The sequence below is a fragment of the Amphiura filiformis genome, chromosome 10 (assembly GCF_039555335.1).
Source record: "Amphiura filiformis chromosome 10, Afil_fr2py, whole genome shotgun sequence".
Classification (NCBI taxonomy): domain Eukaryota; kingdom Metazoa; phylum Echinodermata; class Ophiuroidea; order Amphilepidida; family Amphiuridae; genus Amphiura; species Amphiura filiformis.
This window is the reverse complement of record NC_092637.1, coordinates 24,989,584-25,016,475: the sequence shown is the minus strand read 5'-3', so window position 1 is coordinate 25,016,475 and position 26,892 is coordinate 24,989,584. Positions and strand designations below refer to the sequence as shown.

The window sequence follows — 26,892 nt, the reverse complement described above, 5'->3', positions numbered from 1 at the left end:
GTGATCCTGCCCAGGAATCAAACCGAGGATCTGAGGTTTACAAGACCAGTGCCTTAACCACTTTCTAATGATGCAGAAACAGCCAATCAGTTTAATAGTTATTTTACTTCCATTGGTAATACCTTGGCTGATAAGTTTAAAAATGATGGTTGTAATAATGTTAATGTTTTGTCTAATAATACTGGGGATTACATGTATGATGATTTTCAATTTGATATCATAACCCCAGATTTCATCTTTGATCAACTTTGTAACTTTGCAAATAATAAGTCTTCTGGTATTGATAACTTAAGTATTAAACTCTTGAAGATAGCTGCTCCAGTAATTTGTCATCCTCTTGCATACATTTGTAACCTTTCCATGTTCACATCTACCTTTCCCAATGAATGGAAGAAAGCAAAGGTTACACCTATATTCAAGGGTGGTAATAAAAGTGATGTCAGCAACTTTAGGCCCATTTCAGTTCTTCCCTGTATTTCAAAGATTTTAGAACGTGCTGTGCATGATCAATTGTATAATTATCTCACATGTAACAATATTTTGAATCCATGTCAATCAGGTTTCAGGAAAAGTCACAGTACTAACACTGCTCTTTTAGATGTAACAGATCATATTCTAAATAATATAAACAATGGTAAAGTTACAGGTTCAATTTTCTTAGATTTAAAGAAGGCATTTGATACGGTGAACCATGATCTTCTTATTTCTAAACTTAAATCATATGGTATTAAAGGTAATGCAATTAACTGGTTTCATTCTTATCTTAATGGTAGATCTCAGGCAGTAAATATAAACTCTACCCTTTCAGATTTTAAGGAAATTGGTATCGGTGTTCCTCAAGGATCAATCTTGGGACCATTATTATTCATTGTATTTGTTAATTCTCTACCTGAATCTATAAATTCTAACTGTAAGTGTGTGATGTATGCAGATGATACAACTCTTTTACTTAGTTCATCTGATCCCAATATTCTGCAAAATGATCTTAATGCTAACCTGAATAACATTGCTGATTGGTTCCAGGCCAACAATTTAACTCTAAATATAAAGAAAACTAAACTAATGCTGTTTGGAACAAGGCAAGCTCTTCACAAGTTTAACAATGTTTCTCTTGTCTATGGAAATGAAAAAATTGAAAGAGTTGAAAGGTATAAATATTTAGGTGTTACCTTTGATTCACACCTATCATGGAATGAACATGTTAATTATTTATCTTCTAACATATCTAAACGCATTGGAGTCATTTGTAGAGTAAAGCATTACCTTCCATGGAAAACTGTCAAAATGCTTTCGCAAGCCCTCGTCTTTCCTCATTTTGACTACTGCAGTTCCGTTTGGTCCAATTTCAGTGCCTGTCACAATAATGAGCTCCAGATTTTTCACAATAGACTGGCCCGTGTTTTGCTCTCTGCAGACATCAGAACTTCAGTGGACAGTATGATGAAAGACCTGGACTGGGTTAAACTTGGCTGTAGATGGGAGCATCAATTACTTATTTTAACTTTTAAATGTCTCACACACATTGCTCCTGAGTATCTTTCTTCAAATTTTATTTTCACTCATTCTACTCATTCCAAATGCACAAGGGGTCAAGCGCACAACAGTTTGGTTGTTCCAATATGGAAAACCTCTTCTGGAAAGAAAACCTTCCTTTATAGATCTTCAGTTGCTTGGAACAAGCTTCCTCCCAATCTTCGTGTCAATTTTAATTCAATGAGTTTGGGTGAATTTAAAAATGCAATTGGTCTGTAAGTTTTGTATAATAATCTGAGCTATATATTGTTTTGTATCATGTTTAATTCCTTCATTTTGTAATATATATATTTCTTATATTCTTATTATCATGTTTATGTATATATATATAAAATCAGGTCTTCCAGGGAGACCAGTACATTTGTATTGATGGAATTTCCTGAATAAATAACGAATAAATAAATTGAGCTTTGTGATTAAGTTGGTTGAAATTTGAACCTATAAGCGGTCACTTAAAACTTATCTCCTCCCCGCAAATAGCTAGAGCCGTAAATGCTAGAAATAAATTGCCATCCTCTCTGTAGAGGAAATATAACATGGAAAAACAGCGGCATGACCTGAGGTCCTGGGTTCGATTCCCAGATGGGATAACTTTTCCAGCTTGTCTCCTTTATTATTTGGGACAGCGAACATGGTGGAAAAATTATGTTTATTTATTTATTTATATAATTCTGGTCGTTTATGCCACTGTTTTTCCAAGTTATGTTCAGAAAACAAGTTATGTTCAGAAAACTAGTAATAAAGCACAAGTGGGCGTCCTTACGCTTGCGTAAGTTCACCAGTGACCTGCATTACACAAAGCCCAACTAGCGTAGGTGCTGCCCGCCCCCCCAACTCAACACAAAAGTTGGCAACCATGAGAGTTACCAAATCTTTCAAACACCCCCTTTTGCAATGATTTTTCATCACATTTACCTACCTTGTTCATACAAAATCGAGGACAAAATTTGGCCAAAAACAACCCCTTTTTTGAGGTTTTCAATGACTAGCAGACTTGTAGTCGAGTCACTGAAAGTCGAGTCCGAGTCGAGTCGAGTCATCGAGCCCTCGAGTCTCGAGTCGAGTCGAGTCATGAAGCCTTCGAGTCCGAGTCGAGTCGAGTCATTTGAAGTTGTCAGTCGAGTCTAGTCGAGTCGAGTCAGGCCATTCTGTCGAGTCGAGTCGAGTCTTGATATATTTTGTCGAGTCATTTCGAGTCACTTCACGTTTTATATGCTCATGATACCAGCTATCAACTTGATAGCCCAATTTGCATGAATTTGTACTTTTTTGAAATTAAAATCCCAGTGAGAGTACATAATATTAATTTATGAATCTATGTGCTCCATCCAGTGCATTGTGGAAATCAGTAATCAGTCAGACTTGTAGTTATGCCATTAGGACCCGCCATGAGTATGGGTACGGGTGCGTGTCCCGGTACGGATTTCAGGTCATGGGTAAGGGTACGGGTGCACGGATCCCTAGCCTTGAGTATTCAGTACGGGTCCATTCCAAAATAGGGTGCAAGTACGGTACGGAGCCATGGGTATGGGTACGAGTATGGGTACGGAAATTGGGACTCGAGTACGGGTACTGGTCCAAATTGGGACTTCAAGTACTTGTATGGGTCCTATTATGGGTATGGGTATAAACAAATAAAATTAATCAAGTACAAAAAGAGATCAAATATTGGTGGTCATAGTGAATGTCCGAGTCCAGTCCAATGTCCAAATCTATGTAAAATGATTATCTAAAAATGTAAAAATAGATCTCAAATTTGTTGACTTTACTTATTTGGCCATTTTCCAAATGAATTGGGGCTGTCAAATCTGTAACCTGTTATTATTCCTACATATCCACCAAATTATTTAGATTTATCTGTCACTTAGCAGAATCATATTTTTGTTATCATTTAAAATGAAATAATTGATAAAAATTTCTACAATGTAGACTTCTTTCATGGAACTTTCCAATCCATTAAGCTCTTGAAAGAGAAACATGCACAGGACCATACATCTCAGCTCCCACTCAGTAGGATAATAGTTTACATGTAATACTGCACACAGCGTATAGGTATGCCAGGCAAACCTATCTGCTAGTCAGCCAAATTTGCCTAGAACACAATACATATTTACATAGAAATTTAAAAGAACAGGTAGGTCAAGGAAACTTACATAAATACTAGTATGTTGTCTATACTTCACTTGACCCAAATATATGATTTTTTTTTATGGCGATGAGACACTCGCACATGGAATTTTAGGGGGATTTTGACCCACATTTTGATAGCAGTTCCACATAGAAAAGCTGCTATCATCATGAGACTAAGATCTAGAAACACCACGAAATCCCAGACAAACTAGTACCTAGACCAGTGACTTTGACTCGCGTAGTGAAGCCCCGACACTGCTTAGCAACGACTTGAACAAGGACGCATACCCGGACGCAAGCAAGCAGATAATGATAATACAGAACATGTTGTATTTGACGCGGCGCGGAAGATAACGGCGCAGTAACCACGCAACCGAGAGCGTCAGAATGTACGCGATTATCTCCGTGCCTACCCTGTCAATCCGTCAATATCACCTTGGATATGGGGCTTCACCTCCCGCTGTGGTAAGGGATGGGCAGTCATAGGTCTATAGGTGATATGTCTATGACCGAAATGCTGTTTTGTTAGCTGAATCTTTTAGATGAAAGTCAATCTTTGACAAGATGTAACTTTGCTACAGAAAGGGCTATGATAAAACGGTTTTCAGTTTTGACTTTCTTTACTCAAGGGCTTTAATTTGATATATAAAATGATGCAGTTTGATGGCAAATTTGAATTCACCTGGCATACCTACAGCCTTGTCCCTAGGCGCAATTAAGTAACTGTGAGTTTACATGTAGTGTGCTACACACACACACAAAATACCCCCACATGCCTGCTGTCTGATACAGGTACTAGGTGGTCTGATACATGTAGTTTTTACCTTCAGGAGTAACCTGATGGACATGGCTTTTGAAGAAAGTGTATACGGTTGGTTGGTTGATCGAGTCAACAGTGTTGGGTGGGGTTTGGTAGAGTGGTGTGTAATGCGTGTGATGCAGTGAGTGACCTTCTCATCACATTTCTACAATTTTATCATCAAAATGCCATAAAATTATGCGGAAACTTTAAAATTGACCTTTTTCAGCAAATTTGTATTGTAAATTTTTCAAATAAGAAATAAAATATAAAATTTTGCTCCATTTTTTTAATATGACACATTTTTTCAAAATGTTGTACCAAATGACCCTTCTTTCAAAATTGTATACCCAATTACCCCTTTTTCATTTTGTTATACCCAAACTAAGCAATGCCAATAGGTAGATACCTGTCAGATTAAAGTTGAATGAACCCCCCTCCCACCACCACCGGGCATGGACTCTCACCCCGAGTCCGAACTCGAGCTGGACTCGAGTCCGGACTCGGGTCTTATTTTTGTTGGACTTGGACTTGGCTCGGACTCGCACCCTGGATTCTTGGACTCGAGTCCGGACTCGGACACAAAAGGACTCGGACTTAGCTCGGACTCTGATACAAATGGACTCGGCTCGCTCGGACTCGGACAAGCTGGACTCGGGTACAAGTCTGCTAATTTCAACATTATATTTAGCAATGATGTAGCTTTCGAGTCTTATTATGCACATCTGGATAATTATATCCATGTTTTATTGATATTTTAAAATTCATAAACGTCCCAAATTTCATTATGGTAAGAACCTCTCTATTCATTTGACTCAGATGCACAAGCCCAAGCCTGGGCACAAGAAGTACATGTCATGATGTGGCTGGTGGAAATGCTCACACCAGTCAGTCACATTGCAATGTAGTTCTTCATGTGTGCAGCATGTAGAGGAGTGTATTTGGATGGGGAATAATCAAAATGATTAATAAAAGCTATAATAATGATATTTTAACATGATAACTTGAAATTCACCACAAAAAGAGAGTATCTCAAATGTTTTCCCAGTTTGCTGGTTTTTTTTTCTGTATTGATCAGTCATTGTGTGAATGAGACATGTAGCATACATGTAGGGGTGTGTGCACAGGCTGTTACAATGACATGTGTGTAGCATTCATGTACATTTTGTGTAGCCAGGCTCAGCAATGATGGACAGTGGACTTTTCCACCATGCCAAGTTTGAAGCATGTAAAAAAAAGGTGGATCCTTTAGCCAGATCGACAGGCAATCATACATGTACATTGTACACACATACATATAAATGCTGAGAGATAGTAAGCCCACTTTGTAAAATATAAGAATCACAATACACTGAGATGTGTGGAAGAAAACGTGCAGGTATTATTAGAAATATTAAGATATAATTTATTTTTTCGAGTCATTTTTAAAAAGTCGATTCAGCCACAGTGACTCGAGCCACAAGCCTCGAGTCATCGAGTCGAGTCATTAAATGTCGAGTCGAGTCATCGATTCATCAACCCTCGAGTCGAGTCGAGTCGTTGAGTCACCTTGCCTCGAGTCGAGTCATCGAGTCACCAAAACTCAAGTCGAGTCGAGTCGAGTCGAGTCATTTCGAGTCGAGTCACTACAAGTCATTGACTAGAATTTCCAACACCCATTTAGACTAGAATTTCAAATACCCCTTTTTCAATGACACTAAATATTGCCAAAAAATTACTAGATTTTCTCAAGTACCCTTTTATCCAAATTTAGCATGGACAGTGCAAATTAAATACCCCCTTATTTTGCTGATTTCACAGTCAAATTTTGCGGACAGTCCAACTTAAATACCCCCTTTCGCCTTGCTACTGGTAAAAAAATTACCCCTTTTCCGCGCTTTTTGGTAACTCTCATGGTTGCCAATTTTGGGTTAAGTTGGGGGGCCGGGAGGTGCTGCACTCATGACCTGGAATATCATTGTAAACTGGGACGTCATAAACAAACGGCAGATATCTTCAGAAAACTGATTAGAAAAGGTCTTGTTTGTAACAAATTTCTTTTAATCATTCTCTCTTGTTCTTTCAACATGCATTTTAGTTGTAGCTCCTAAATGTACATCCTTTGACAGAGTTAGTCAAATGCATCATTGACCATGTCCACTAATGTCACATGATTAGGCCCAAAAAAAATTGTTTGATTGGCGTAACCCGACCGACCCTAAAAATAGGCCCGACCCTAGACTTTTTTTCTTATTTTTTTGCAAAAAATGGATAAAAAATTAAGTAAAATTAAAAAAAAAATGAAAAATTCATGATTTTCAGCTTAAAATTTTCAGCTTAAATCTTAAAATGTGTGTAAAAAAAAAATTGCCGACCGACCTACCCTAATTTTTTTTTTTTCATGTTACGCCAATCAAACAATTTTTTTAGGCCTTAACTTAATGTACGAACACGATGTTAAAGATAACATGTAAAACTGCAGCCACAGAAGAATTAAACATTAAATTATTTCATGTTTGGCGCTTTTCCCCCATCTGTAATTACAGACTAGTAAAGAACATCTGGATATGTTCAAAGGCTTGCTAGCCAAGATGATGGAGGAGAAATGGAAAACATTCGGCCGATTCCATTTCTATCTAAGGATGGCGCTGTTTGTACTATATCTAGCGATTCTCACGACGGCATTCTATCTCAGACCTGGTACTGTAAGTATGCGTATTACCTCTTCTTTATTTAAGATTCTGAAAAGAATCATGTCAAAAAAAAAAGGTAAAAATCTGTGGTCCAATTGGGGCCAAAATTTGAGCATTTTAGCTTCTGCAGCACAAACAAATATTTTAAATGGAATTTTGTGTTGCTGCTAAACCTAAAGTGACCAAAAGCCACAAAAAGCTACAAGAGCAAGAAACTGCGAGCACAAGTATTCCATGTGATGCGATTGCGTCATCATGCGAAAGCACATTTAACGTGTCATGTCAAAAGCAGACACTTTTGGGCAGGATTGTAATGGAGAAATAGCCAAAAATCTGCCGGGTGATTTTTTTCACAATTTGGGTTTGTTGCGAATTTGTGATGTTATTAATGTTAAAAATATTGTCTGATAGTTTCAGACCGAAATATAACCGGCATCTTGTATTTTTTGAGACATTTTTCAAGGTAATTCCTACTCTCAACTTTGTCAATAATATTTTTAAAGGCCGATATCTCAATTTCCAATTTTATAATACCATAACTTACGAACTCAATATCTTCGCTTAGGAATGTCCGATTTCATTGGGGAAAATGGCTTTATGGAGCAAAATATCTCTATATTTAAGATATGTAAAAACCTCAAAATTTATAACCTGCCCAAAAGTGTCTGATATTGACATGACACTTTTGACAATTTTATAATACCATAACTTACGAACTCAATATCTTCGCTTAGGAATGTCCGATTTCATTGGGGAAAATGGCTTTATGGAGCAAAATATCTCTATATTTAAGATATGTAAAAACCTCAAAATTTATAACCTGCCCAAAAGTGTCTGATATTGACATGACACGTCACATATGCACTGCACAACTACTGCACTGCAGTAGTTGTAGTCCCTTGCCCCTGTAATATACATATCTTACTTGTCACCAATGTGCTATAATTTTTGAGAAAAATGCAAAAATAGGCATAAAATTGGGCAGGGCAGGGGTGTAGTACTAAACTATTGGGAAAATGTTTTATTAACAACTTCTCTGCTAGAGCAGAAATAATTAAAGGCATCACTCCAAAAAGCAGACGTGGAAGGTAGTAAAAATCAGTACATGTAAAGAATTTGGGAAATCATTTGTTATTTATTGGTTTTTAAGAGGTTCAATGTGCAGACATCAGGCCAAAAAAGAAGATAATTTGCTTGTCCTTTTTCAGAATTGGATCGGTTGGTCATATTAACAAAAAAAATTTTTAAAGGTCATAGCCAAAATGACTGTATGCCTTTAATTAGCTTTTAAATAGCCCAAATAGTTGTGAATTGGGATATTTCTCTACTGTATACCACTTCATTCATGTTTTTAAAACAGTTTAGAAGTGTGTAAAAAAATACACACCAACTTTCCAGGATGTCAAAAATGATGAAAGAAATAAAAACTTTCTCTGGAATTTCCAAAATTACGGTCGGTATTCATTTGTACAGTAAAAAAACCCCAACTTTTTGCCAGATTTTCCAGATTAGGGTCAGTCGGTGGAGAACAAGCAAACAATCTATTTTTTTCGCCTTTATATTACAGCCCATTCGCGATGGATGGTCACAAATGTGCAACACAAACACAAAAACTGGCAGTTGAATGTCGGGAAAGTGTACCTTAGCAGTGACAGTGTATGTGGTTTTTTTTTCAGGGTGACCCATTACAGGGAAATAGATGTTACCATGAAATGAATAAATAATATTTAAGTTTTTCTTTCATTTTCATTCCTTTTTCTGACAGGATCACAATAAGTATACCGTTTCTGAGAATGTCACGACGGAAAATGGAACCGAGACAGTGAATCGTACTATATCCAATAGCTGCTATCTGCTGTATGTGGATACACCACGGAATCAGGCAAGTCCCTGTCAAAAATAGTCTTGAAAATTTTGAGTAAATACAATGAAGTTGATAGATAGTGGCGGCGCTAGGATTTTTTTTGGGGGGGGGGGTAGAGGAAAAGTTAATTTTGGTGGTGGTGGGGGTAATCAACAAATTTTGCCCAAAATTGCTGCAAAAGTGGAAATTTTCATCATTTTGAGTTTAACGTGGGGGGGGGGGAGCAAGAGTTCTGACTGAGCAACATTTGCCCACTCATGCAGAATTTGTGTGTATGTCTGTTTTGTTTGTTGCTGCTATGTGGGCTCTTTGTTTTTTTAATAACTGAAACACAAAAGCCTGTAGGCGTAATAGGACTATCTGGTAGGATGGCTTTCACATTATACTTATTCGTGTGGGTTTGAGAGGTAAACCTTTATGTTTTGGCCTTATGAATGATTTATATGATTTGTGTGTACAATAAACTTAAATCAGTAGTTTCAGTGGTTGCCATTGGTATTGATTTCAGAGAAAAATAAAGAATATTGTTCATTATGTTTTCACCATAATGATGTATTGACCCGTGTAGATATGTAGCCTGTGACAGTGAGCAAGTAGTTCATTACACAGGTAGACATAGGCCGGCCTATTCAATTTAGTCAAACTGAAAGTAGCTATGGAATGTTTAATGATTATTTTTAGCTTTGAATATGAAGCTCGAATATTAAATTAACATACCTGTGCCCAGCAGCATATGAAACTAGGGTTCTATCGGTGTAGAAATTTTCAGAAAAAAAGGGATCATTCGGTGTTGGCAACGTCAACAATGGGGTGATTTTGTATGCGAGCGCCCAAAATTTCACATCATTGACAATCAAAAATAGCTTTCTACCAAATTTTACAGTACAAAATAGACAAAACTTGTTCATTTTGCTGAAAACGTGTGCGTAGCACGTTGAAATTTCAATTTTGAGGACTAATTGTTCAAAATAAGGGATCATTCAGTGTAGGCTGCTGAAAAACGGGGTCATTGGGTGTAGGATTTGCCAAAATTACTGAGATCTTTTCATGGGCACATGACATATGTCAATATATGGGAGTGCCTCCCCCGAGGGATTGTAGCATGTGTTATCATGGTCATTTATCGTCTAGTTCAGATCGGCATCGGCTCAAGAAGAAATTCTCTGCGATAGGTGTATTCAGAACTTGAATGATCGGTTCTTCTCTACTGGTCTTCCATGATTTGTGCGATATTTTTCTATTTTGGTCATTAATTATGTTATAACTCATACAAAGATTCTTATTATTTGATTGGTCAATTACTATTTATTGCACTCCACACCAATGCAATAGTCCATTTTCCATTGCACTGCGCAGCTACCATATGGCAACGCTGACAGACACTGGGTGTATATCGCGAACGGTGACCACCTCTACTCGCCAATTATAGGTGTGGGTGTCGCTTCTAAAATAAAATTATAATATTTTTGTAATTTATTTTGTTTTCTTGGTGATTTATAAAATTAGTGGAAGATAAAGGATTTTATATGAGTTATAAACAAATGTTGAATGTTTTTATTCGTTCAATGGAAAGAATATTTTCATTCAGTGATACATGAACTGTTCCATTCAATTCGGCAAAGCCTCGTTGAATGGAACAGTCCATATTTCACCTCATGAAAATATTCTTAGCATTGTACTCATAAATATTAAATATTTGTATACTATTCCATTTAAAATCCACACTACCACTGTGGAAGATCTTAGAAATATCTTGCTCAGGTGGAGTATGAATTTCAAATGTAATGAACATATTGAACAGCTCTGTTTGAAACTCACCCTCCCTCTGTGGAATATTCAGGTTGCATCTTTTGCAGAGGCTGTATGAAATTAAAATAGAGCTGCGTAATGTGTTCATTCAATTTGAAATTCACACTCCCCCTGTGGAAAATATTTCCAACATCTTCAACAGAGGGAGTATGGACTTTAAATGGATAGCCCATCCTTGTATCACACTGAAATAAAATAAATATCTTGCATTTTTTTTTCAGGCTAGAATAGCGTTTGAGATCCTGTCATACTTTGGTGCACTTTTTGTGATTTTGTCAGCTGTCAAAGAAGCATATCATTTGGGACCCAAGACGTTCAAGCAGCTCATGGTAAGGTTATAATTATATGTACAGTGGCTTAGCCATTGGAGGGGTGCGGGGGGGGCAAAAAGCCACAGTGTATGTGACATGGTATAACAAAAGGTACCTTATAAATGGGTCCCTTTTAAAGTATATAGATTTTAACTTTACTTGAACTTGAGGCATAACTACCAAGCTTTTAAAATTATACTTTGGATTTTAAAGTTGAGCTGATACAATGTGAAGAAAGTGTAACTTTTTTTTATTATTATTGAAGGTATTGTTTTTAGCCGCTATCATATGCATCTATAACACCCGACATCATTATTTTAGGCATAAAACAACTTGCCTTCGCCTCGTTGTTTTACTTAAAATAATGATGTCGCCCGTGTTATATATGAGACGATAGATGCACTCCAGCAGCTAAAAACAATTTATTCTCTAAAAATCATACTATTTTGCCACGCCCCTAGGGATATTCCAAGATACAAAGCGAAATGGTTAAATTTTCACAATGCCCAAAGTTATTAACCTATTTATAACCGTCACTGTTCATCGCCTCACTTGATCAAATAACAAGATTTTATTCTCCGAAATTTAAAAAACAAATAATTCAAAAGAAGCAGTCAACATTTTATACATGTGTTTGTGGTATTTATAGTGCTAGAAGGCTTATCAGCAATAGCTGCCATATAAACATTTGACAATTTCTGCATTCTATTCACTAGTATATACTGTATACATCTAAAAATAATGGCACGATGGCCCGATCTTGCACTAGTCCCTTGCTTTTACTTTTACTTCACTTGTCAACATTTTATGTGTTTGTGGCGTTTGTGCAAAAAGGCAATAGCTGCCTTATAAACATTTGACAATTTCTTCATTCTGAATTGTACACATCTAAAAATATGTGACACCTGGCAGCTATTGCAGTTGGCTCGATTTTGCACTACTCCCTATTCCAGAAAAATACAGCACTAATTTTTTGGGATTAAAAAATATTATCAAGTTCTGCCAAATGAAACTAGCTCAATCCTAACCATTCATTTAGTACTAACGGAATTTTTTTTACTAATTTCATGAAAAAAGAGCCAAAAACTTGCATTTTCGGCATGTTTTCTGACAATCAAGTCACAAAAATCAAAGACTTGGAGCAAGCCTTAGCATTCAAAATATTGAGTATATTCTGAAATTTTGCTCTACTTTTGTTGTTTGGAAAACAAAGAATGAATTTATTCTTGTCAACCAGATTATTAGCAGTCAAGTTAGCTAATCGATAAGGCGTACGACTATGGTGCGAGAGGTTGCGGGTTCGAACCCTGGCGGTGCCTAGTACGCTCTCGTGAAAAAATTGAGTTAGCTTGAAATTCCCCTGGACAAGGAACTAACTGCTAATTGTCTCATTGTAACCCGTACTAAACTCGGGGAGCTGATCCTGGTTGCGATGGTTATTTGTGGAATGTCTAGGGGTGCGCTCTTGAAGCAGCAAAGTGGGCCGTAGTGGTCAGCGACAATCTGTAAAGTGTGATGAGGCTTGTGGATCAACGGCTAGGCGTTGTGCCTGCGTGTAGCGCACTATAAATCACTGTGCTGGGTTGTGATCGGGTGACAAATATATATTATTTTCTTTCAATAGATTGGTGCACCAGCTAAAGCCATCTTCCTGTGCTCCTGTTGCTTTGTGGTCCTAGCTGGAATTGGTCGCATACCACCGTGCTTCCCATACTATGAAGATGTCATGATTATCCTAGCAATCCTTACAACCTGTCCATATTTCTTATTTTTTCTGAGGTAAGATTCAGAGTATATTCCACTAACAAAGAAAACCTTAATTTCCCACACTGATTCAGCATTGTTTGAATTTGGTGATAGGCCTCCATGTACAGGGCTCGCAGAATGGCTTAATTGTACAGCAACCAAAAACGCAAACTGACATGCCCGGCGGGCAACTGGATTTAACACGACAGATATGATTACAATTATGCACTTGTACGATTTTCAGTATCTAAATTTGCAAAACGAGAACTTTCCAAAAAGAAAAAAACTAAATAAAATAATTCCACATTTTGCCATTGCATAATTTCAATTAGGGCAGACAGTTCTTATTTTTCCAAATCTTATTAATTTCCCCTTTCTTTATTTAAAAAGCCAAGAAAGCTGACGTCAGTCCAAGCGTCTGGCCCCGGCCGCAGTGCATTCCCTGCATTGGTGATCGAATTGAGCACATTGGAACATTTTATTCATGACAATAAAGCTGTAAAGCAAAAACACAACATGACATTAGATTAGGCACCGGAGTTTCGCGCGATTTAAAACGGCAAAATGCGCAGCCGTTTTTTATAAAGCGCAAAATGCGTTTCCAGTATTTAAATTCACGATTATGACGATACACACGTACCCCGGGTCTACACCTCATCAAACGTTGATTGTTTAAAAAAAATAAAGTGCATTTTCGCCGTGATATTCCATCTCCGTTCGCTATGATAATTTTTCTCATTTCTGTGTCAGTTTTGGTCCCAAACGTGGTCAAAAACAGGTGCAAAAACATGAGCAAAGTCTGTCAATCTTGAGCAATTTTCGTTCGTACTTTCACTTCCGCATTTCTTTTTTTAAATTAACGTGTAGTTGATGCTACAAAAACTAAAACACGCGCTACCACAAATAATATGAAAAAGGAGTCATCATTTGGATTTTGTCTTTAAAATTGCTTTTATTCATCGTAACAATAATACTAATAAAGGAAACCTAGATTATTTATGAGAAAATAAACTTAAAATATTAAAAATTGAATATTGTCAGGTTGTGATAAATAATTAAATAAATTAACCGCACGTTAGCGGCATGTGCCTGCATGTAAAAAAATCAATCGGGACTTCCCCACCATCAGGCCAGCGATCTTTGGAAAGCATGCAAAAGTGCATGATTTCCTGACGTTACATTACAAATATTGCAGAATTTACTTCAATTCTCAGCAGGTGGGTCAAAATTTTGGGGCTTTTATTATCTGGACGCAATGAGGCATACTAACGGGAAGCCTGTTATGTTGTAAAAAGGTTATTATTGGTGAATTTACATTGAAAAGTAGTGTGTTTGGCAAAATTCTCAAAATTCACGTTGACCACCAAAATCGCGATGGACCCCCAAAATCGTGATTTTAGCGCGAAACTCCGGTGCCTACATTAGATATACACAGGAAGGTAAATAGGTTAAGTTATAACTAACTTTCACAGAGATTTTCAAGGTGGTAGTTCTTAGACAATTTTTAGCACTCTTAGAACCTGTTTTTACTTCAATTTTGTTGCTTGATTTGATTTGATTTGATTTATTGATAATCCAGACAAACATACATACAATAGCAGAAAAAAGCCAAAAAAATCTAAAATAAATACAAATAGTCAACGGGGTCCCTGGCGGATTCCCTAATAGCGAACTAAATCACTTTGAAGTGGGTCTCTGATAACCCCGTTGACGAAAAAAGAAAGATATTGTATATAAAAAAGCGATTAAAAAAAACCGCAACTGCTTGTTGAACTTCCAGGACTAGTCAGTAGTAGTGGCTAATTGGCAATCATTATAGTCGTAGTTGCGACTATCGCCAAATAGTCGCGACCTCGACTATTGGTGACTTAGTCGTGTAGGCCTAATTTCAATTCTAAAGTAAAATATCACCCACATAACTTGTTATCGCCAACTCTCAACAACAGAAATTTACCTTGCATAGCCTGCGTGCTACATATTGTCTGACGATTACCATATCGAAGATTGTAAATACCCAAATCGCTCTAATTGCATTAATTTGTTTACGTTTCAGAGCATTCCGTCTGGTTGGTCCATTCATCTTTATGATATACAAGATGATTCAAGGAGACCTGCTGAAATTCTTAGCAATTTATCTCATCTTTCTGGTGGGATTTTCTCAAGGTGAGTCGTCACCAGTGTTTGGTGTGGGTAAATGGAGGAGGAGGTGGGGATGTGTTGTGAGGAATTCAACAACTCTTAATTCCTATACCTTTGTACAGGAGCCAAGCCTTGTTAATCGGTGATGAATGCCAGTCCAGTAGCGTATGTGCGAATGCAAGGTTATGCATACTCGTTACGCATGAGCGCGTAAAATTCGTCATGCCTGGAACGTATGCGTAAACATGAACTCTCTTATGTTGGCGGTAGCAGCTAAATATTACCACTTTATTCTTAAGTTTTATTGCCGATATCAACATAGAAATACCGCGATCTTCTTGTAAGGTTGAGTGGCAATGACAAACGGACATTCCGAATGAAAGAATCATGTGAATTGGACATCTTTAGCTTGTTTCGTTGTTGAAAGTGATTCAATCATGTTTCGCCGTTGTTCATCACCGATTACCGGGCAAAGTAAACCACTGTGATACGGTCAACTCCCTGAAAATATGGCATTCGATAATCTTGACCAAAATAAACTAAGTCATGCCTCAAAAAGATAAATGGCTGCAGTAAATAGACTACCGATCTGAACTGACATTGTTTGACCTGTTTAATTGCATGGTAACGTAGCTGTTATTATTTGATTGATTAATATTTTGTAAACAGTGTATCAATTTGGCCTTGTGCGACCAATTGGCACGCATGTCTTAAAAAGTACTTTCCGGATTGTAGATGTGAGAACTATTCACACTTGCAACAAAGCACTTGCGGTGTTTGTGTTTGTGTGTGATACCAAAAACTTAAATAATGGCATCCAAAGATTAAGCCAAGCCCTAGTTATAAGGTCAAAAAAGTTTGTCTGAGTGAGGGAAATGGAAAAAGGCAAATCGTTTAGGATTTTTGAGAGGAAGAAAGGTATGCAAAATGCAAAAAAAAATAAAAATTATTGCAATTTTAGGCCACTTAGTTTTTTTGACGACTAAAAGTGAAGAAGAAATAAGCACATTCAGAACATGAATAAAACGGTGTCAGGACGTTTCGCCCCACACCAGTACATACCACTACCAGTTCGCCCCAATACACGTACATACTACGACAAGTTCGCCCCAATACACGTACATACCACGACAAGTTCGCCCCAATTGACTCACTGTGTAAACTGTAAAGTGCCGTGAATGCAGTGCATGCGGTCATACGGCCAATCAATACAACTTCCAATTGTTTGCATTTAGGGCATATATTCATGTATTATGGTATAATCAATACGACCTCCCATCGCTATTCAGCGTGTCACCTCTCGAGTGCATGGATGTATTTTTAGTGTGCTTATAAATTATAATTATGCATCGTATATTATTATTATTATCATTATTTCACACACACACACACCCCCACCCACATATATATAATACATTTTATTTTGTATTCTTGTCTTCATCAAGTTTGTTGTTCCTATATTTTTCCTACTGTAGTAGTATTTTTACTAGTATGACAATAATAAGCATATTAAAGTATTTAATAATAAACCATGATAACAGGGGTAAATATTAGGCACTACTTGTTAGGCTCTAATAATAGAATCTTTAAAAATAATATACCTAACAATATAATAATAATAATTATTATTATTGCAGTAAATATTATAGTATTATTACTATTTTCATATGATAACAATAAAAAAGTAACTATCATTTATTAATAGTACTCGATATATATTAATCATATCTTAATTATTATTATTTTATTATATTATTGAATCGCTTTTACATTGTGTTCTTTATTTATTTATTTACTAGCTTTTACTGTATATCTTTGTAAACAAATTTGACGGTGTTCTATGAATTTTATGCCATTAAAATGTATATTTATGTATTTTATGAATTTGTCATGTTTTTACAATCCATTGTTCGTAACTAATACAATCTGTTTTTAAATAAGATGTACCAGAACGTTGAGTATTTGTAACAATTTGGCTGGTGCTATGAACATGCTATGAATTTCAATTTGTTTAGAAACCCATGTGATTCAGCCACGAGATTTAGCTGAGCTGACTTAGACCCCGTTTACACAGAGCGTAAAACGTTTTAAACAGGTTAGGCCTGTATTTTGGGGTTTCGGTTTTGGTAAAAACGTTTTAATAATATTAAATGTCGGGTTAAATAAAGGTCATAAAACCCGGGCATAAAACATTTTAAAACGTTTTGTATGGAAACACTACAAAAATAATTTTTAGATGTTTTCAAAATGTTAGGGGCCTATTGAAAAATATTTTCTGCAAACATTTTTGCCAAATATTTTGTCACCACTTAAATAATGTATGTTTGAGAATATTTGCAGTAAGTTATCAAAAATGTTTTTGAATGTTATGAAAAGTTTTATTCCCTTTAGGCCCTACATACCTTTATATAACCCGACATTTAAACATTTTCTGGCAACCTTTTCTAACCTTTTATGAATGATGTCGAAAACTCTCGAAAACTTTTTGTGTTTGCTGAGATAATTGAACATAATTCAAAATTGAATAACACAATATATAAATAATAACAAAAATAATATTGCAAAACTATAACACTAGGTAATAAATATGTATTAGGCCTATACTCAAAAGACGCATTCCTATTTGTATTAACAATTTGAGAATATTAAAGTGCTTAGTTTTAACCAAATAAAAAAATCACAAAGCGCATTTTAATATGACATTTTTCTGCTAAATTGAATTGGTATTTGTATTCAAGTTAGGCCTACATTTTATGACAAGCTATAGTCATGCTATATTTATAATGCATAACGTTACGAATTCATATTTAATTAGGCCTATGATAATGATAAAAAAATGTTCAATTTCTTTAATAAAAAAAATCTTATAGGGCCTATACCTTATATTCTTATATAATATTATCATTATTTTGTTTATATTTTTATTATTGGTTTTTTAAAATCGTAATCATAAAGAATAAATTAAGTCATGACAACTTGTTGTTGAGTGCTGAATCCAGGTAGGCCTACCTAGCTGAATCACCTCGTAAAGTATGAAAGCGCGCCGCCGTAGCTTAATTCCATGATCTTGATCCTACTTTTATGATTTATCGATATACATCGATCACTTATCGGATTAAGTATTGGACACAATAGATGAAGTATTTGATTGACAAGGTTACCCCTGCGTCCCCTAGCCGCTTGTGTCATGGGTATGTCATGGGTATAAAATTGTGATATAAAATTGGATCGATTGAGCCCATTGGTCGAGCATGGTACCAAGATTTTCAAACGCCGCTTACTCAGAACAGCAATTTTATGATTCGCACTCTGCCGTGTTCATAACGATATAATCATGATATTCCGGAATAATTATGCCAGCTTATAGTATTAGCAGAGAAGATGAGTCTATTCTCATCTTCTCTGGTATTAGCGTATGATATAAATCAATAAATAGGCCGAAATTTGTATTAACATCATGGAGTTAAAACATCCCGCCTTAAAATTGTTGGCATATTGAGAGGATTAGGAGACAGCGTACAATGTAAGATGTGCCGTGGTGTTTAAATCAATCATAATTAGTCCGTGATTGACAGGCAAGTCGCAGAAATTGAGAACAAAATGAATCATGATGACTGTCAATTACAGTGTAGCCTACAATATATCTGACACATTATAAAATTATTATTATATAATTAAAATAATAGCATTTCAATTAAAGATATATAATAAGTTATTTTAGAGAGTTGTAACGCGCATATCAAGCTATATGAGGATGAATATATAATTATCTGAGACTAATATTTAAAGTTTTTTTATATCTTTGATTATTTTAGAACATCACAGTTTAGAATGACCAGAACACTTTCCTGACAGTTGTTACTAGCTGTTACTATAATAATATTTGGCAAAGAATAATCAAATTAGAATTTGACAGAAATCGTATTAATACTGGGCTTTAACCAGTTTTGCAAACAAAATCATTGTATTTTTCTTATTCGCGGCACTGCCTCCGGGTCTTAATCAAATTGAGAGCATAACTAGACCTATTTGTCAAGCAATCGATCGTACATCCGTGTGTACGGTACACGGCCGCGGGCCCGGGGACTTGTCAAGCAAGGTACGCCGTCGGTGTGTTCTGGCACTTTTGCATGCTTTAGTCATGCTACCATTGATTGAACCAGGATTGAACACATATCACACCCGGCGTTTTCGTGGAAGTGGCAGCAAATATCCGCCGCTTACACACGGTGCAAAAAGCGGGCGAAACCCACAAAACATCTCAAAGCTGCTGCTGGCGAGGTGCTAGTTAAGCGCATTTGTCTTTGAAAAATTGCCAAATTTATTTTTTTCAGTCCTTTTAATAGTTTTATTATGTCAAAGAAGATCTTCTCTGATTTAATATGTTTATAGGACTGCAAGTTTTGAAAGTTTTGAACATCTCAAACTTATTTTAACTAAATTTGAGTCGGTAAAATAAAAATACACAAAACTCGCAAGAGTAAGAGTGTTGTTTTATTTTATTTTATATAATGTTTTGTTTTGCCATAAAATAAAAATACACAAAACTCGCAAGAGTAAGAGTTTTTTGTTGTTTTTCTTTTTCTTTTATATAATGTTTTGTTTTATATAGGCCTATTATATAAATTATTACATAGCTATACTGGCGATAAGTAATTTACATGCTTAACACTACTATGCACGCTACGGCAACGTTATACACGGTGAGTCAATTGGGGCGAACTGGTCGTGGTATGTACGTGTATTGGGGCGAACTGGTCGTGGTATGTAATGCGAATTGGGTGAACTTTTTTGGGGCGAATAGGTTTCGGGGTGAGACGTCTCGCATTCAATAAAACAAAAGACATGTGCTAAATGCATATGTTTCTAGTGTTTCTAGCTAGTGGCACAGTCACTGGAGACGACTATATTATATTGAATATGAATGCCTTAAATACAGTATCTGCTTTCACATTTCTTTTCATCGCCAGCTATGCATATTGTGTTTCTTGGTTACCAAGGAGAATTTGAGTTTGCTGATTCCATCATCGGTATGTTTGTGATGTCGCTGGGAGAATTTGGCGATATATATGACACTTATGATCAGACACGGTACCCAAATATGGCAAAGGTAAGATGATACAATGGGCTGATCCAGTTGAAATACATACACCTCCTATAGAAGACATAATGTTTTTTCCTGTACTTGGGACTGGTGGGGGGAAAAAGACACACTACAAAGATATAAGCCACAAAAAAACTCTTGTGAAGAGCATGAAAATGCCCGAGAAAGGACCAAGCCAAAACAACCCCAGGAGATTTCCCGAAAACTTACATCTCTGGTACAAAGATAATAACCACCAGCCCCCTGCTCTTAATCAACTACTGTTCAAACAATCAAATCACACATCATGGAAGTTATTTAAAAATAAAATACATGGAGATGATCTGTGTCCAGTAGAAAGAGAATGCACAAGGCAAGAAGCACAGTCAGCCAAAGAGCTGGGATAGGATCGAGACATAATGTTAATCTTCCACACAGGGGTGAAAATTTCAAATGGAGTCACCCATTTATGCAGCCCCATTTGAAATTCACACTCCCTGTGTGGGAGATTAAGGTCATGTCTTCCATAGGGGGTGTATGGATTTCAAGTGGAATAGCTCATTTCAATAATCTGAAATCACAAATGGCATCCTTTTTTCTTTCTCAATTATGCTGAAGTGGCGAGAGATTTTAAGTTGAAACAGCAAGTGCTTATACCGTATTCAGCCTAATTGGGCCCCTCCCTTAAAAACGCCCCCTACAGAATTAGACAACTGTCTAAGTGCCCCGTTTAATGTAGCTGTACAAATAAATTACATCAAATCAAATGTTTTAATAAAGTTGAACAGTTTAGGAATATAATTGGGCTATTCCATTTAAAATCCACACTACCCCTGTGGAAGAGATTTTGGAAATATCTTCCACAGGGGGAGTATGAATTTCAAATCGAATGAACACATTAGCAGCTCCATATAAAACTCGCCCTCCCGCAGTAGAAGATTTAGGTTGAATCTTTCTCAGTGGGAGTATGAAATTCAAATGGAGCTGCATAATGTGTTCATTCCATTTGAAATTCATACTCCCCCTGTGGAAGATATTTCCAAAATTTGTGCATTTCAACTGGAATAGCCCAGGGTATGATGATTTGAACTGAATTTTATGTGTTTAAATTCCCATTTTCATTTCATAATTTTAATAAGCGCCCCTGAAAATAAGTGACTTGAGGGCTTGGTGATTATTAGGTCGAAGACGGTATGTCTACACCAGTACAGATCCCTGCAATATTTAATTCTTAATTACAATGTGAAGTTAATGTACTGGTGTTGAAATGCGGGATTAAGGGGTTCCAACTTCAAACACTGCTGTGCAAATGAAATACAACACCGCCATATATTATTTGATACAACAATCTACAAACATTAATTTCTACTCTTTGGGGAAAGATTGCCCTGAACTGTTGCCCCTATAACTACTCTCTAAATGTAAAAGAGTGAAAAACTCACTCCCCAAAAGAGTGATTCACTTATAAAACCACTCAAAAATGAGTGAAATGTGTTTTTAAACTTCACAAGCACTCAAACAAGAGTGAAAACTACTCTAAAAGAGTGAATTTCAACTCGTTCAAGGAGTTAAATGAAGGACAACACATTTTTAGAGTTGTCCTTCATTTAACTCCTTGAAAGAGTTAAAATTCACTCTTTTTTGAGTGGTTCTAAAGTTAAAAACACATTTCACTCCTTTTGAGTGGTCTTATAAGTGAATCACTCTTTTTGGGAGTGAGTTTTTCACTCTTTTAAATTTAGAGAGTAGTAGTTGCGCACCGACTGCCAAAATTCCAGGACAAAATAGACCAAATTTGTGATGTTTATCTTCCGTTTGGGCTTTTTAGGCCAAAGTTAATCTTATTTTGGCCCATTTCAGCATTAAAATGACAAACTTTCACACGATTTGCGCGCCCACATCCAGGTTAAGTTGTTTCGGTATAGCGGGCTTGGCTGGACCATTGTGTAATTTTACCCACCTTAGAAATTTGTCCACTGACTAGACAATAAAACAGCGATTGAACACCGATACATCAAAACCAAAGCTATATAAACATCTCAAAAAAAAAGTAACTAACCCCCCTTAAATAATGGCCATTATTCAAAAAGGGGCTATTGTATTGCAAATCTGTCAAATGCGTTGGAAGCAGAATTTATTGCTGCGCATTTTGACACCTCATTTGATACGATAGCCCAGAAAACAATAAAACACCGGTCAATTTAATGTAGTGAGGTCCAGATTTGAAAGTTGCACAATACAAAAACACTCAGATATCATTACACAGATTTCCTTCCATTATAAATTACACTGAATGCAAAATCAATAGAATTTACTGCAACTTTCAAATCTTGGGCTACATTGATTCAAATGTACGCTGTGGCGTCAATATTTAGTCAATTGCTACAAATGAGGTGTCAAAATGTGCAGAAATAAATTATGCTTCCAACGCATTTTACAGATTTGTAATACAATCGCCCGTTGTTGAATAATGGTCATTATTTAAGGGGGGTTAGTTACTTTTTTTGAGATGTTTAAATAAAATATATGGACAGGTTACTTTCAGGTAGGGCTGTTGTTGAAAAGGCTGTTTTGATGACAATATTGTTGACAAAGCAATTTTCCCGATTGTCGACAAGCATAGAACAATTGCCGACAAAAAAACTTGTCACTAAAATATATACCATTATTTACCATAAGATAACTGCATCAGTCTTCTATTTCATTCGTAAGTGGTGTAGATTATATTTCCATTGCAATCCCAATATTCTAATGATGCGTACGGTATGGTAATATTTCTGTGTAAATAACCGATGCACAATGTGGTCTCTGAACTTAATATTTTGACTTTACTGAAGAATATCGCTTTGTCGACATCGGATCTTGAGATTTGACGATTATCGACCAGGGTTTACTTTAACGCACAAAACATGTGTATTTACGTGTTCAGGCACTTTGCAGACCCCTTCAAATTAAAAGTGCCAAAGTCCAACACGTATAAAATCTTGAAAACGTACGCGTTCAAATATTGCAACAGACATGCCAACTAGTACGGTTTCACCGTATTTTGTACGGTAAAACGTGATAAATACGGTAGTACGGTCACCCCCAAAAAAATACGGTATTCCAGAATTTTGACTAAAATACTAAAATGTTGGGTCTTAAAAAGATAAACAGCTGCAAGATTAGACTACCGACTGAATTACTGGTATCATTTGACCACTTTCTTTGTCTGTTAAAGTGGTTGCCTACATCGTTTTTCTCTCGACTTTCGGTGATGCATGCACATTAAAAATTATTATTTAATAGGCCTACAAGATGCTTTCCGAAATAATTTTCTTCCGACTTGCAGATTTTTCATGCACATTAATGTTTTTTATTATCCACCTAATGCTATGTCTTCTGAAGGTATTTAGTTAACTATTTAGCTCTATTGGTGCAAAAGAATAAGCATAAAATAAGGTTTCCGACCTCCTTTTACTTCCGACTTTCGCACCATGCATGCACATTAAAGAAATATTTAATAGGCCTACAAGATGCTTTCCGAAATAATTTTCTTCCCACTTGCAGATTTTTCATGCACATCAATGTTTTTTATTAACCACCTAATGCTATGTCTTCTGAAGGTATTTAGTTAACTATTTAGCTCTATTGGTGCAAAAGAATAGGCATAAAAGAAGGTTTCCAACCTCCTTTTACTTCCGACTTTCGCACCATGCATGCACATTAAAGAAATATTTAATAGGCCTACAAGATGCTTTCCGAAATAATTTTCTTCCCACTTGCAGATTTTTCATGCACATTAATGTTTTTTATTAACCACCTAATGCTATGTCTTCTGAAGGTATTTAGTTAACTATTTAGCTCTATTGGTGCAAAAGAATAGGCATAAAAGAAGGTTTCAACCTCCTTTTACTTCCGACTTTCGCACCATGCATGCACATTAAAGAAATACAAGATGGTTTCCGAAATAATTTTCTTCTGACTTGCAGATTTTTCATGCACATTAATATTTTTTATTAACCACCTAATGCTATGTCTTGAATACTGGACACTTCATCCCCTGGACATTTCATCCCCTGGACATTTCATCCCCTCGTGTTAAAACGCTATTGTAGCGTTCTTTGAGTGTGACAGTGAATCAAGAATGCATATGAATATAATAATTGTTTAGAATCTTGAACTTAGAAGGAACTAATATAAGGAAATTAATATTCTTATTTATCCAATGTATGCACCGTGTTTTGTATGAGCTACATTGTATCACCAGCTGATCACACACACGTATAATAATCGATCCATTTTGAATGGCAGCAGGGCCTAATAATAGACTAAAGCCTTGTTCACACAGTCGGACTTAAACCACTTAATACCGGACTTAAATTACGTCGGTAATAGTATCGGGTATAAGTGGCAGTGTGAATGAGCGCCGGATATAACTATATCCGACGGAATGTGGTTTAAATCCGACAATTTAAATCCGAAGATGACCAGGGTTAAGAACCGTTAAGACCGATCGAAACGTTACCATCGGTAATAGTAATTACGCGTGAACACTGAACAGCGCTTTTGGGCTGTCGGATATAACTGTGACCTTTCACCTTTCTGCGATTCAGCGTGAAGAACACTTCGGGTTAAATTAAATCACTCAAGCAACTGATTTGAAGCAGAGTATAAATAGTGTGACCAGTGAGAGATAAAACAAAATCATCATGGATGCAGGTGCGAATATCAAACGCAATAGAGGAATGAACTGGCAAGAGAAGGAGACATTAGCTCTGCTGACCATTTCCGGTTAGTTATGACCGGTAATAGCTCGGATATAAACACGCCGGACATAGAGCTATTGCCGACTCGTCGTGTTCACACAGTCGGACTATTACCGGACTTAAATTACGTCGGTAATAGTATCGGATATAAGTGGCAGTGTGAATGAGCGTCGGATATAAAAAAAAATTACTATATCCGACGTAATGTGCTTTAAATCCGACAATTTAAGGCTGAAGATGACCAGAGTTAAGAGCTGTTAAGACCGATCGAAACGTTACGTCCGGTAATAGTAATTACGTGTGGACACGCAGCACTATTGGGCTGTCGGATATAATTGTGAGTAGGCCTATATCACTCATGGAAAATTTTAAGCAGAGTAATTTATGGCTGCAGCTGCAAATAATAATATAAACTAGCGGGATGCAGGCCTTGCCGTTTAGATTTTAAAGGCGAGTGGTTAATCACTCGCTAGCATGATTGTAGGCGAGTGGACGAATTTTCACAAATATCACTTATTTAGGAAATAATCAAGTAGAGTTTCTGTCTTGACACGGTATTTATGTACATTTATGTTGAAATGCGCTTGCTGCCGCTAACATTTTTCACTTTCTACGCTTGGAGGAGTACAGCATCGATTAAATACTGAAATGGCTGATTCAGTGGCTGATTTTGGGAGATTCGCAGCGAGTGATATTTAGTGTCTATGGCGAGTGGAAAATCGCTCACTAAAAATCGAGTTTAAGGCGGCGGCGGCGAGAGCGATCGCTCGCCTCAAACGGCAAGGCCTGGGGATGCGATTATTTTTTCGGACATCACCGTTAGATGAGTAAATGGGAGCGTTCACTATAACAGGAAGAATTACTGAACAGGTAGAATCATTGAAAGTGAACATTAAAATCTGTTCTTTCTTACATTTCCCTTTTAGCTTCTTTTTTTATTTGCTGCTTGTGATTTCCCGTTTCCATAGAGGGGTCAATTGGAATGACAAGGAAACATTGGCTATACTCAAAATTTGGAGAGACACGGAAAGTATTTCTGGGATAAAAAAAAAGCTTTGGGAGGAGATAGCCACGCTATTACATGACAAGGGGGGGGGTCCCGATACGGTCGGGGAGCAGATACCTGTAGTGATAAAGGCACTGAAAACTCTCCATCGCACCCTCCATGATCGGGTGAAAAATTCAGGCGCAGGAGCAATTGACCATACGGGGGGTAGCAAATGTTAACCCCAGAGGGTTCAGTGGGGGGGCAGTATGGCCCTGGATGTAGATGGAGATGAAATTTATTAAGCCATAAGCATGATAACAGAAAGGCATGCAATTGCATTTTATAAGATGATTAGGGGGTCCCAAATATATACGGAAAGAAAAATAGGGGATGTCATAAAATATTTTTGATGACCAAAATGTAGGAGTCACAACACAGCATGACTACAGATAGTGTGTTTATTTTATTCAAAAAGACTGATGCCTGTTTTTTTTTGGGGGGTGTAAACGGTGGGGGGTCATAAAATATTTGCTGCGAAATAGGGAGGTCGCAATTTTATTGAAGCCGACTTTTTTGTAAATTTGGGACCCCCCACCAAGAAAAAAATAGCATGATGATGGGAGTCAGTGTAATTTTTTTTATTTTTGTCATTTTTTCAAAGATGTCCACCATAGTAGGGCCTACATGTATAAAATGCGATATAGAGCTAAGTCTACTGTAAAATGGGACTACTTTGTCAAACTAAAATAATAATAATAATAATAATAATAATAATAATAATAATAATAATAATAGAACCTACATAAATACAAAATTGGTCTTAATTTTGGAACTTTTGAATTTGCATTTTTCTTACATGACATACCTACCGCATTGTCTGTAATTTGTTCTAAAGAGGGGCGTTTATTGAAAGTGAATTTTCAGTGAAAACATTTAAAATCGGGTTACATTTTCTGATGATGCTCATGTAGAAAGAAGAGATTTATGACCGGTAATAGGCTTTAACGGACATAACACGTCGGGCATACGCTGGCGAAGTTACGTCATTTATCGGATTAATTACCATAGCA

General features: G+C 36.5%; 1 protein-coding gene and 1 long non-coding RNA gene across 2 annotated transcripts in view; both read left to right on the top strand.

Moving 5' to 3' along the window:
• The window catches only part of LOC140162676 (uncharacterized), a 252,946-nt gene that overhangs the window by 195,684 nt on the left and 30,370 nt on the right, over nucleotides 1-26,892 (top strand). The window lies entirely within an intron of this gene.
• LOC140162671 (transient receptor potential cation channel subfamily V member 5-like) overlaps nucleotides 1-26,892 on the top strand; it is a 72,423-nt gene that overhangs the window by 22,013 nt on the left and 23,518 nt on the right. Inside the window, 6 exon segments of the mRNA XM_072185944.1 lie at nucleotides 6,988-7,146; nucleotides 8,900-9,016; nucleotides 11,029-11,136; nucleotides 12,743-12,897; nucleotides 14,918-15,027; nucleotides 19,974-20,113. Coding sequence (XP_072042045.1) covers nucleotides 6,988-7,146; nucleotides 8,900-9,016; nucleotides 11,029-11,136; nucleotides 12,743-12,897; nucleotides 14,918-15,027; nucleotides 19,974-20,113 — 789 coding nt within the window.